The 13492-nt window shown below is 31.5% G+C and overlaps 1 protein-coding gene across 4 annotated transcripts in view; it reads left to right on the top strand.

Moving 5' to 3' along the window:
- LOC129953418 (paired box protein Pax-6) overlaps positions 1-13492 on the top strand; it is a 47693-nt gene that overhangs the window by 19225 nt on the left and 14976 nt on the right. For 3 of the 4 annotated variants that reach the window (XM_056066629.1, XM_056066630.1, XM_056066628.1), the window contains exons 4-6: positions 7630-7795; positions 8009-8189; positions 11913-12438. In XM_056066629.1, the coding sequence (XP_055922604.1) occupies positions 7630-7795; positions 8009-8189; positions 11913-12438 (873 nt within the window). The remainder of the gene's footprint in view (positions 1-7629; positions 7796-8008; positions 8190-11912; positions 12439-13492) is intronic. The other variant, XM_056066631.1, reaches the window with a different exon arrangement.

Below are 13492 nucleotides of genomic sequence, written 5' to 3'. Positions count from 1 at the left end.
ACCTAAGGACTTTATGTAGATTTGAGTTACAATAATTTAATTTAAAGAAATAAAATTGTTCAAATGCATAAAACATCATCTTCCCCTTTTTGGAAAAAATACAAACACTATTTCTCGACTATAAATTTTGGTCTCATAAAATTATTGCAACACTTAAATTGTAGCCAATACTTGAAAGTTGCCGCTTCTTCGTCGAGGCGAGTTTAAGGTTTAATTTATTTAAAAAGATAGCATAGAATTTATAAGTGACCAGACTTTTCTTTGGCGCCATTCAAAATATGCAAATAATATTTTTTAAATAAGCATTATCCAATTAATTAATTCCAGAAATTCGATATGATAAATAGTTACAGTTTTACCATATGATACCATTTTTTTTTTTACTAGATGAAATAGTAAATAAATAAATCATTATTATATATATTTGATTTTTTCTAAATTTTTAACTAGTTAACAAGAACTGCATTATTCGTAGTATTAATTAAAATATTCGAGCTGACGAATTTACAGTTTAAAAAAAACAGTTTAAATCACTCGATTTGATGAAGAGAACTGATTTATTCATGCCAGTACTTAGTTTAACTATAATAAATTGCTTTAGCAGTTCACGAGATTTTACGCCAATGTCTTTAGACTCTAAATCTGTAGTAGTATTTTTATTGGTTTTATTGGAAACCAATAAAAATACTACTGAATGAAAAACAAAAATCTCTCACCAAATGATAGATTTAGAGTCTAAAGACATTGGCGTAAAATTTTTAAATACGTATTGCTTGGTTGACAATCTAATGAATACTTGGCAATTTACTAAGAAACTCCAAAATTCTAAACCTTTCTTTTCATTTGACTAACTAGTAAATTGCTAATTTTTTTTTTCAAAACTAACATCCAATCATATCTAAAAAGTTAAAGTTTGTGAACAATTAAAGCATATAAAATCGTTAAAAATTAGGCAAATAATTTTTTAAGCTTACCAAATTACCAAAAATGGACTTAATGATATTAAATCAGAACAAATACAATAACTTCAAGGCTATATGTTTATTATATGCTTTAAAATATGTCCTGGGGCTCTACTATGTAACTCGATTCTACTTTTGATTCTATTTGAAACTTATTTCCGATTCTACTTTCAAATCGTACTACGTTTGAAAGTAGAATCGGATGCTGGTTATACCAACTTGTTTTCAAAAAATTTTGTACTTTCGAACGAGTATCGAGTTGTTTGACAGTTAAAAAAAAAAAACGTACAATTTTTGGACAAGAATAATCATTACAAAAATAGACTCCGGTGGAATTTGGTTTAATTTGCAAGGAAATAAAAAAACGGTACCGAAGAATACGAGATAATTCCAAAATAATGGAGCTGGGTGATTTCTTAGCTATTATCATTTTGGCAACACTTTTGTAAACAGCTGACGCACGTTTCGTGTTTTATTTCACAGTTAAACATCTTTAGTTTGGTCTACAATTTAACCATGCACCGTCTTATAAACGAACAACGCCTGAGAAGAAGAGCAGAATTGTCGTTTTTGAAGTAAATAACATCCAGAAGCATTGCAAGAGCTACCAATGCCTGCAGAAAAAGTCACAGTTTGGTGCGGTTAGCCCATATGTAGAAATGGCGATCTCAAGGCAACCTAGCCTGAGATCCAATTAGAGCTGTAGTGCGCTGTTTTTATACGGTTAGTCCATAAACCGTGGCATTATTGGACTGTACTTCTTCAAAGATGATGCGAATCGTAACGTAACTGTGAATGGTGAGCGCTACCGTGAGATTATATCCAACTTTTTTGTTGCTCAAAATGCAAGAGCTTGACTTGCATGACTTGTGGTTTCAAGAAGCCGGTGCCACATGCATTAAAAATATATCTGGTATGCTCGAAATAACAGCTCATTAGAATACGTTCTACATTTAAATTGCGTACAAAAATAATGATCTATTTGCAGGATGTCGAATAAAAAAAAATTAATGTCATTTTCGATTATCAAATATTATTAAAACAGTAAAAGAGCTTATGCAGGAAAAAAAATAAATCTGTTGAATTGTTCTTGAGAAAATTTTAAAATAAAATAACGGTTCTAGGGGGTTACACTTCTGGAGCAATACAAACATATTTTTTTATATCGAAGAATCCAAATTAAGAGCAAAAAATTTAGCGAAAATAAAAAAAAATCAGGACAGACAGATGGAATCGTGGAACTTTTTGACATCTGTACCGTCGTAATGTCATGTTTGATTAAAATAAAATCCCGAGTTTGAAATTGTGTACGTATTCAAACTTGCCATATAGTTCCTGATGTATAAGTCCCTACAAATGTCTAAACTTATGTCAAATGATTGCAGTGGCTATATATTCTCTTCCTTGAAGATTTTTATAAAGCGGATGGTGTTCTTTACTTGCTATACGTAGTAGTACTATGAGTAGGACTTGAATAATAGATTTTTTTTCTCAAAAAGTATATATTTTGTTCTATAAATTACTATACCAGTAATTTAGTATTATTTTTAATTAATGTATTTTTATTTCAAAAATAACTCTACCCCCAATTAAAATGCAACAAATTTTTGTTGCCTTAATTTGCATATCTTACTAAATGTAGGTACATACTTAAATTTAAGTTAGTAAACAGATTTGTTAATGTCATGTATAATTGTATACCTATGTATTCAACAAAAAGTAGATCAAGTCTCCTGTTTTACCCTTACAGTGAGTACATTAGCAGATAGAGCTACATACCAACATATACATAGTACCTTATGTCCGATGTCGACGTTTATGCATGTAAGATATATGTACATATTATATGGCGTATAAAGGTATATACATATACACATGCATGTGCTTACAGGCATACACAATAAACTATAGAAAGAAAGTTTATATGTCAGCTCAGAGGTATAAAACCCGAGATACATTTCAACCGCTAACTAATGCGTGTTGACGTTTTTGAAAAATGCCACACCAAATTATTTGCTTGATTGGGAATTACCTACTGCAGCAAAGCACAAACCACCACCGCACCGCCATGACGACAAAGTCCAAGGGGAACACTTCATATACCTACCGGCTGACCGAAGTGACAACACCGACGACGGACGTACGGACAGACAGAATACAGAATCAGCAAAGTGAAGTCGGTGAAATCATCACAACTGGTATAGCGTGCAAAATAAACGCTAGCCATAATGAAGGGGTGGGTAGGATATGGATAGATACATAGGTAGATAAGGTACATATGGAACTCGTCTTTTTTCTGCCTCGATGTCTTCTGACTCATCTGCTGATTTTTTGTGTTCGTTTTCTGCTTGTCAAGTTCTCGAGAAACAAAAGTTGCACTCTTATTTACATATATCAGCATTATTATCAACATCAATTACACGGTGGTCAGAGTACCAAGTTTCCAAAAATTATTGTCAAAGCGGACAACTGTTACAAATAATAACACTAATAATGATATTAAGACAATCAGAGAACGATGCAAACAAATTGTAAGTATAACACTGTAGCAGATAAACAAAATAATCTCCCAGGTAGGAGTCTGAGGACCGTGACGGACACAGCGTGCCAGTGCTCGATCCTCTGCTAACCAAAAACCATCTGCCACATACATATATTATCATAATAGTACTATAGAGAACCCCAAATTGAGATGTCAATTTCTATATGCCTGTTGTTTTGTCTATTGATTAAAACGTATGTCAATCAATGACCACTTTTAAGGGAAAAAATTAAGTGTACCTTCTTTATTTCTGTTTACTACTCGTAGCATATTTTGCCGACAAAGATTCTCATTATATCTATTTTTTTCTCTCCTGGATAAGATGTCAGTAGTGATGAAAAAATTATACACAATACACATAAGTGTTCACATATAAATTTATACCTATTTGCCAATGCCAAAGACATCATAAAATCAAGGAAGAATACAGTTTCATTTTCTCTATAAAAATAAAATACGAAGTAATCATAATAACAACAATAATTAATGACAAGGATAATCCAGTTTTGAATGGTTATTGGTTCTTGTCACTTTCGATTTAGGTACAATGTGTTTGAAGATTAAAAAGAAAAAACTGTTTGTTGGGTCTTTGATGTTGCATGTATCTTTTGTTGTTACGAAAAAAAGTGTGAACTTCCCTCCCCTGTGTGCAGTTTAAAAATTTCTTTTGTTAGTTTACGTTACCTAATTCATTTGAGTTGCTTCCACACTTTAAAATAAATAAAACAAGATGATTCCCCTAGTAAATCAGCTAGACACTGCCGGAAACAAATCGATTACACAGGTCATCAGAAACAAAATTGGCCCCCTTAACTTAGCAGAGATACCGCTTACATGGCTTTGATCCACAATCTTGATCATCTTGTATTTTTGCATGCGAAGTAAAGTAAGAACAGTGATTTAGAAAAAAACACTATGAAAATAAAAATTTTAGGAAAGAAGGACCTCTATAATTTATCTCCCAAAAAGTTTACTACTTGAAGAAAAAAAAACCATACTATAATACTATATGAAATCAAAGAATACTTTTTAATCAATTACTCATTAATATTTTTATTCTAAATGTTTAATGCAGAGCGAGTAATATTTTCATTTTACATTATATTTTCTTAAGCATATTGGTATAGAGGGAAAGTAGAATCCATATAAAATCCCAAAAAAAACAATGCTCAAAAATATTTTTTAAAACCTTTCCAAGCTTCAAAAAATAGAAAGTATGAATTGGAATGATGCCACTCATGAACCTTAAGGAAATCTTTAAGTTAAGCTTTTTCCTCGCATCGGCTTCCGGTTTTTCATTTTCCCGAGTGTCGTTTGTCCTATAACGTCGTTCTTCCGCCAAAGCATACCTTATAGCTTTTATTATTTTTAGTTTATGATCTTCTTAGAACCCTGCAGAGACGAGATATGAAATTGAATTTCTTAAAAGTGTGACTTTGTCATTGTTTTGGGATCTTTGATATAATCCACATGGGTTATTATTGTGGTAGCTCGTTTGTTAAAATTTCAGCAATTTCTTGCGTGTTGGCTTATAGAAACGAACAATTGTTGGTGTTTGTTGGAATTATTATTAAGGTCTCATTTGATGCTAAAAATCACAGAAATTAAAAAAAATTCAGACGATTATCAAACTATCAAGCATTTTGTTGTATGTACATATGTCCATGGACTGTGAATTCGACAAGTAGGCGCCAAGATTCTATTTTTGAATAAAAGTTCAAGCCTTAATCACCATTTTGCAGCTGCCATTTGAACAAAAAAAACAATTGTTGTTAAATTAATCATAATTTCAGTTACGTTAAAATACTTATTGACACATTTGTATTTCGAATGGTCAAAAATAAATTCATGTTTGTGAAAAAATATTTTTAGTCCACATTTTTAAAACATTTGAATCACATTAGCGGCAAACAATATTTTGTTTTAAATAAAAAAACTATACAATTTTGAACAATTGTAGAGTAGTATAGTATTATTACAAAAGAGGCTAAAATGCGACTCTCATTTCGTGCACTCTTGGCTGTCTTTCGATATTTCTGAATGTTTTAAAAAATATTTATAATGATATTTTGTGTAAAATGTTGAAAGAAAATGTCTTCCTTTGTTCTCAAGATATTTGAAAACCATTTTAATCAGTTTTTATTTGTTTTTGTAAAGGGTTGTAAATTGTTATTTTCTAAGAAACCAACAATATTCTGCATATATACATATGTTAAAATAAGTTTGATGTCAATATTGTTTCGTTTCCGGGATATTTTGGTCAGAAAAAAATGTTTGGTAGCATATTTTCAAGCTTGTTTTTCTTATGAAAAAATTGCCGATCGTATTATAGGCGTTTCCGGGATATTTTGGTCAGAAAAAAATGTTTGGTAGCATATTTTAAAGCTTGTTTTTCTTATGAAACAATTGCCGATCGTATTATAGGCTTCTTCTCAAATGACTTTTGCAGAAGCTGTATGGACGAGGAAAAGGATGAAACAGTTCTTCACCTTCTCACCGTTTGTCAATCTGCGTTAAAACCACTCTTTGGTAAGCTGACGTATCTCGCCTTTTAAAGTAGACGTAGACAAAGTTGAACATGATGCTTCGACGTAATCAGAATTAATGTTTTGAATTATTTCATGTCCTTGCTGAATGAGGTACAATCGCATGTTTTCGTCTATGATTACTGGCCATTTCCCAATGTCATTCAGGTTCCCATGTTGAAAACCAGGCAACGCCATATTCGTCTCCATTTCCAAGATATTCAAATTCATGGCTTCACATGCAGATGCATACTCTAATTGACAAGATTTTCAAGATGCTCTTGATCCAGATGGACAGTTTTAAGTTGTTCTTCGGTTTGTGCATTTGAGTTAGGAGTAGAATCTGGCGTCTCAGTAACAGAAACCTTAAAGTATTTGCGCGAAGTCATTGCTTTTAGCAATCTAGTCTGCAATAAAAAAAAAACATACCATAACTTTAACATTTTTCCATATAATTGTATTAGTTTTATTATAGCGCACAGAATTAATTTTAAAAACAATGACCGCCCACAGCTTAATCAACATATGAAGGTATCTACAATAGGTAAAATCCTGAGAAGGATTAACTTAACCCATTTCCTCAATAAAAAGGTACCTGTATGTTATATACGAATGCAAGCACTCGCGTGCCATAATAAGGAAAAGGATTAACTTAACCCATTTTCGCAAAAAATTGTATTTAATTTCACTATCTCGCACACAAATTTTGAGAAGAGATGAAATAATTTATTGGGGTTTTTTTGCTTCTTTTTCTAAATTTCTTTACGCAAGCTTACCTTAACTCAAAAAATTTGTTTGTCAATTTCGCAGACCACCCCCCTCCCCAATATTCTACAGCCTCGTAACTTCCTCTACAAAAAAATCAATGTAGTAATATTGCTCCGTTGCGACGTGAAGGAGGAACAAACTCACTCACATTCCCATTTAAATATTAGTATAGATTAGTATATTCTACTTCCTTTACTACTCCCTACACGAATGCAAAAGTGCTTTTTTACTTAAATATATAACCCATTCCAATTTACTCTCTCAAATTATTAGATATAGCCATTAGTTGAACTGATTTTAAACTAACAAATTATAATTATCAATGAAGGATCGACTTATTACTTAAACTCAATAAAATAGGAAAATTAATATAACAAAAATAAAACCAAGGAAATGACAATGAATTTAAACATATGATTTGAAGAATAGTCTAAAACATCACTTTAAACTTCACAGAAATTGACGAAAAGATACTAAAAACAATCCTGTGACGAACAAAGAACTCAAAAATATCAATTTAATAAAAAAAAAACGTTTTCAGCAAAAATACAAAAAAAAACAATTGACATATAGATACAAAATATTTGAAATATTCCAGTCACGTAAAGGTATTTTGAAACACAGAAGTTGAAAAAAATCCAGAACAAATAAATCAAATATCCACCTAAAATAAAGTTTGATTGCGTTTTCGATTTCCTGAATCAATTGTATCGCTTTATCATGCTTCCGTTTATTTTTCTTATTTGTTTTTGTATTGAATATATATTTTTTTATATGATTTTTATATGGATATTCTTTTCTTGATAATATTAAATTTGTATCTACTTTTCAGGCCATAGTGGAGTGAATCAGTTGGGTGGTGTGTTTGTAGGTGGTAGGCCGTTACCCGACTCGACACGCCAAAAAATTGTCGAATTAGCACATTCTGGTGCTCGTCCTTGTGATATATCACGCATCCTTCAAGTGTCGAATGGATGTGTTAGTAAAATTCTTGGAAGGTTAGTAAAAACAAATAAAACTATACATAACATAATTAAGGTTGAGGTTTTAAACGAACATAAATCAGCTACTTTGAAAATGCTTAATTTCCAATTTATTATTTAAACTCGTGCTCAATGTTTTTAAATGTGTTTAATTTATTTACCTTTAGTAATTATGAGATATTTTACTACAATAAATATTGTAACTTTTCTTAACTTGTATATTTTTAGATATTATGAAACCGGTAGCATTCGACCAAGAGCCATTGGTGGATCTAAGCCACGTGTAGCAACAGCCGAAGTTGTTAATAAAATTTCGCAGTACAAACGTGAATGTCCGAGCATATTTGCATGGGAAATTCGTGATAGATTATTACAAGATGGAGTATGTTCAAACGACAATATACCAAGTGTGAGTTATAACGTATTTATTTTTCTACCCTATTTATATGACTTAAGTTATAGATATAAAAGGAACCCTATTTAGGGATATTTCGTTCACAGTGGTATGATTATTATTCCAGCCAGTGGATATGTATTGTATTTATTTACTCTAATGTGCTTGAAAATCAACATTTTTAAAGACGTTAATTTATTTAAAAGGACAATGCTCATCATCTTCAGATTTCGATTGATTAGCGTAAACAATATATATATACAAACGCTTTGTTTAAAACCTTACCCAATCTGAACAAACTAAACACTATTGGGTTTCTGAGAATTACATAAATATAGAACTCACTCATTACTAGTTAATGACATTTTGATCAATATTTATAATATTATGAGTATTCTTTTCAACATATATTTTCTTATTGCTTTCCGAATTGTGTAAAATACAAGAACATGTACTTAACTGTTCCGGCTACAAAGTGTACATTTGTTTCGAAATTGAAGTCTACTACATACAATTCATTTACAACAATTTTTTTGTCATGCATAAGTTTAAGCCTATGTGTCATCTAAATTTTGACTAGCCTTCATTGGATAAGGCATTCTTTCAGTTGAAAGAGTTACTTTGGCTTAAAAATAAATTATTTTCCATCTTATAATCAAAAAGGTTGCCTTAAATTGTTTATGTAGTTATCTAGCTATTAGTTACGGTTTTTGCATGTTTCATTATAGTCAGGATTTGGGTTGAACAAATTGTACGAATTTCATTCCCAAATAGAAATGCAAAGCCCAGATGTGTAGGTACCTATAAATATTTAAATGTCTAGTTTTAAAATTAATTTCCTATCTAACCATGGTAAGAACTTTATTTAAAAATTAAATTAAGGTATGGATTTCTAGCTTATCAATAATTTAATTTAAATTAAATAGAGTCTTGCTTTGTTATGTGTTACTGTATTTTAAAATATTTGTTTTACATATTTCTTTTAAGTAATTTGTAAAGAAACTTGTCCTCCTGACTAAATGGGGGGAAACAGACCAAGATTTTGTGATAGAGGTTCATAATAAATCCCATTAATTAGATTGTTGTTGTTTTGTTGTTTTTCCAAACAATGATCTGTCGAATTAGCCAGTGGCATTCCCCCTCTCAAACAATTCAATCGTAATAATCACACTACCAGGAATGCTTCTCAGCTTACCCTTGAGCATAAGATCGGACGTACAGTTAAGCTTTTCTTTTTTTAATGGTTCATCAAGAATATGAAATTCCTTACCCAACTCTGTCTTCCCCTACCATTTTTTGATTAAAAATTTTAAGACTGCTATCTTTTCTTAAATCCTTTTCTATTTTTCTAAAGCTCGTTCTGTGATTTTAGTTAGGAGTATTAATAACTTTTTGAGTGCATGTATATTTAAACAAAAAATAAAGTTCACATTTTTGCTAAAAGCAACACAAATTAAGTAACAAAAAATAATTTCTCATGCGCACATTTCATTATGGGCCTCATTAGGACCATATGAGCCTTTTGTTCATAAAATTGGAGATAATAAAAAAATGAACAATTTTTAATTAAAATTGTTATATATTCTATGTTTTATTTCTTTTTTAGGAAAAAAAGCTTATTCGGGCACGCTGCCTGAAAAATCACTATTTAAAAAAAAAATGTAAAAAACTTTATGACCGTACTCCTAAACAAACCGGTTTTAACCACATTTTCTATTTGTTCGCTTAGCTGGCTGTTTTTGTTTTATAAAAGTTTCCCGAGTCGAAATGTTGGCCCTATTTTCGTCCACAAAATGCAGGTTCTCTGAGGTTCACAGATATTGAAAAGATGATCACTTTCTCTTAAAATTTTGCTCCTCATTTGAACTTTATAGTGGCAGTTATCGGACAAATACGATGTTTAGGATCAAATGAGAACGATAGCAAAAAGCCTAAAATGAACCTTTTTAATCTTGACCATAGCTTTTTTCTTTGTTTATTTACTCTCTTGCTTTTTTCCCCATTTTCTGATTCTGCTTTATTAAACTCTCTCTCACTTTTTGTTCATTTTCCTTTCTTTCTTTCTCTGTCTTTCCTACTTGCTTTTGCCTTTTCTCTCTCACTCTCTTTCATTTTATTTATAAGGAAGCCTTTTTAAAAAAAATTTATAATTTTATTGTTTTTCAATTCATTAAACAAAGAAGTTTTAATTAAAAGTAATAATTCTTCGTCGAAATCGTCTTCTTCGTCGTCGTTGTTGTTCTAGTGTCGTCGACTTTGCCAGCTCCATCGTTACCATTTTCACTATCCTTTTCATTTCCACCAACATTGTTGTCATTTTCATCACCTTCGTTGTTGTCACTGTTGTGACCAAAAAGACATTTGTAAAACATTTCAGAAACAGAAAAAAAGTTTTGCGAACATTTTAAAAACAAAATTTAAAATACCGATGTTTTGTCTCAAATTTCCAAAAATACAAATTATGACCTTGAGGTAGACAAAATTAAAAACAAATAAATGGATAACAAAAAAAAGTTTCGGAAAGGTTTTTTTGTTTTAAACAATATTTCAGAAATGTTTTTAAAAAAATGTTTCCTGGAATGTTTTTTTTTTTCAATCTTTCGACTTCAAACACCATATTATGATCCCTGAGTAAATTTATATAATATATTTACGTGAACTAAAAAAGCGATTTTGCTGAAAAAATAAAATCTTTAGATTGATTTATTTTGAAACCAATATGTACCCATTATTATACGGTGCATGGCGTACAATTCTTTCGCCATCTTTCTGTATAGTGACAGTACCAAATCTTAGCTTGAGTGCTGAGTGAACTTTATCTTTTTTTTATTGTTGGATATAATAGAAATTTTCTTCTTAGTCCTTTTCATACAAAAGATAAAGATGAAATAATAATATAATTCAGTCGTGCAATCATAAGGTAATAATGTTTCAGCCATTTTTCTTTTCCTTGATGATGGGCGGATGCGGAAGCGGGTGCTCTACTCTCAATGTAGGTACTTGGACGGGAAAAAATTGGGTTGAACCACAACGAAGGGTGTCTGGTTAAATAGGTATAGGTATGTGTAAATAAAAAAAATAAATAATATTTTTAAAATTTGTTCTTTTTCATTGCTTCCAACCAAAGCACGAATATTGTTCCTTTTCTTGTGTCGCATTATATTGTAAATATATTCACCCTTCTTTCAAACAAATTTAAGTAAAAAAAATGAATCAAGAGAGTAAATGGGTGATGATGACGGATGGTAGGATGCAGTGCTAAATGTGGACCGACCCAAAAAAAAAGTTTCCATTATTTATACACTTTCTTCCCTCATTATGCCACACGAATTCTTATTCTTCTTTTTGTGCTTTCTCTTTGTGTCTATCATGGTGTCACAAATTTACAGAAATAGGACTTATTTAGGTAGGGGTTTATTTTCTTCTTCGATTTTCAAAAAAACATTTTCTTTTGTCGTTAAAACTGTAGTCGTCAGGACGGAAAAAAGAAAATGTAACAGGGACAAAATGATATATTTACACATTTGTGGGTGACTGCTAGTTAACCATCATAACCACCACCTCTTGTATTCTCTTTAACACTTCCCGGCGTTTTTCCTAGCTGGAAAAGGGGAGCGTGAAGGTTAAATATGTATTGTGTGGTCTTCCTGAAAACGGAAGTAATCATTAGGAAAAAAGGTCTTTTGCGAAAAGTCTGTTGAAGTGTTAATTTTTTGTATTTTTTTTTTGTTTATTTAGGTTTCATCAATAAATCGTGTCCTGAGAAATTTAGCCGCGCAAAAGGAACAACAACAACATCCTCCAAGTAATCAACTAGGTAGTGGTGGTGCTGGGACGACGAGTAGTGGTAGCACAAGTAGTAATGTCGGGCAGCAGCAACAAATTTCAACACCATTGAATTCAGCCGGGAGTGTTGGAAGTAATAATTGCAACGGCGGCGGCGGTTCTGTAGGCACTACTTCGAGCAGTGTCGGCGGCGGCCTTATTGATGTGGGTAGTGATTCAGTTTATGATAAATTACGTTTACTAAATGGTCATTATCACCATCATCATACTCATGCCCACAATCAGAGTGCTCAAGCAGCTGCAGCTGCTGCAGCAGCAGCAGGATGTTGGCCACGAGCACCTCCGTCCTGGTACTCGACACCCTTAAATGGAGGTTCTCCGTTTCCGTCTTCGTTGCAGCCTTTAAGTCCCAGTAGTGGGTCAGTTGGATCGGTGCTGGGAGTTGGTAGCTGTTCTGAAGATATTCATCTGAAGAAAGGTAAGTTTTAGTTTACATTATTTGTATATGAATAAAGAAATGTTTTATCATAGCTGAACTTATTAGACCAATCATCCGTTAAAAAAGTATCTATTTACTTATCAAAAATGTATATATTCATTTCACCATAACAGGATTTTTAAAAATCCTTCATTAAATCATATGATTTAAACTTCGTTAAAGATTTTAAATCATTACTTATTCGTGATTTGGCCTACAGTTAGTTTTTAATATTTTTTGATGCAGTTTAATGATATTTCAAATTTCTGTATCGTTCGTTGTATCCGTCGCAGTATTTTTTTTGCTGCACAATATTGAACAGGATTTGCTGTAATTGTTTTCGAAATCTACGAAAAAAGCTTTAGATATACTTACCTGTAACGATAAAATATTTATCATTACTCAATAAGAAAAACAGTTAGGTACTAGGGTGGTGTAGATTCGACAGATTTGTTTATTTAACCCTTTCTTTGCTTAACCTTCGTAAATATGTGTATCTTAAAAAACATACAAACTAAACGAGTCACTTCATAAGTTTTTTAGCTTCCAAATTGAAAACTTTGATATTTCCGGACGTTTGAAGATTCCACGCTCGCACAGATAATCCATGATTTTAAGATAGATGATTGGATACGTCTATAGATCCGAACGTTCGAGATACCTTTTTTCTTCGAACATATCTCAAGAACTAGAAATGATATCGACTTTAAAATAAAACAAAAAGTGAACAATGTAGTTGATGTTTATAAACAACATGATAATCGATGTGCAATCTGGATTAAGATTGGACGGAGAAAGTTGCAACAGTATCTATTTGTCGACTTCAACCGAGCATTTGAAGCACTGGATATGTTGACCTCGTTTAAACAAACTGTATGGGTATTAGGCACTAAAAACAGGGAACTAATTGGTTGAAGTCGTATCTTATTTTGAGAAAACAAATGATAAAATTTAATGGGATATTTTTAGTTCGATGTTGGATGTTTTGTAATAGAGTCAGTTTAAACTATTTGCTGATAAAAAAAATATAGTGCCAGAAATGACATTTTTGAAA

This window comes from Eupeodes corollae, chromosome X, assembly GCF_945859685.1.
Source record: "Eupeodes corollae chromosome X, idEupCoro1.1, whole genome shotgun sequence".
Lineage (NCBI taxonomy): Eukaryota > Metazoa > Arthropoda > Insecta > Diptera > Syrphidae > Eupeodes > Eupeodes corollae.
This window is presented reverse-complemented; position numbering and strand designations above follow the sequence as displayed.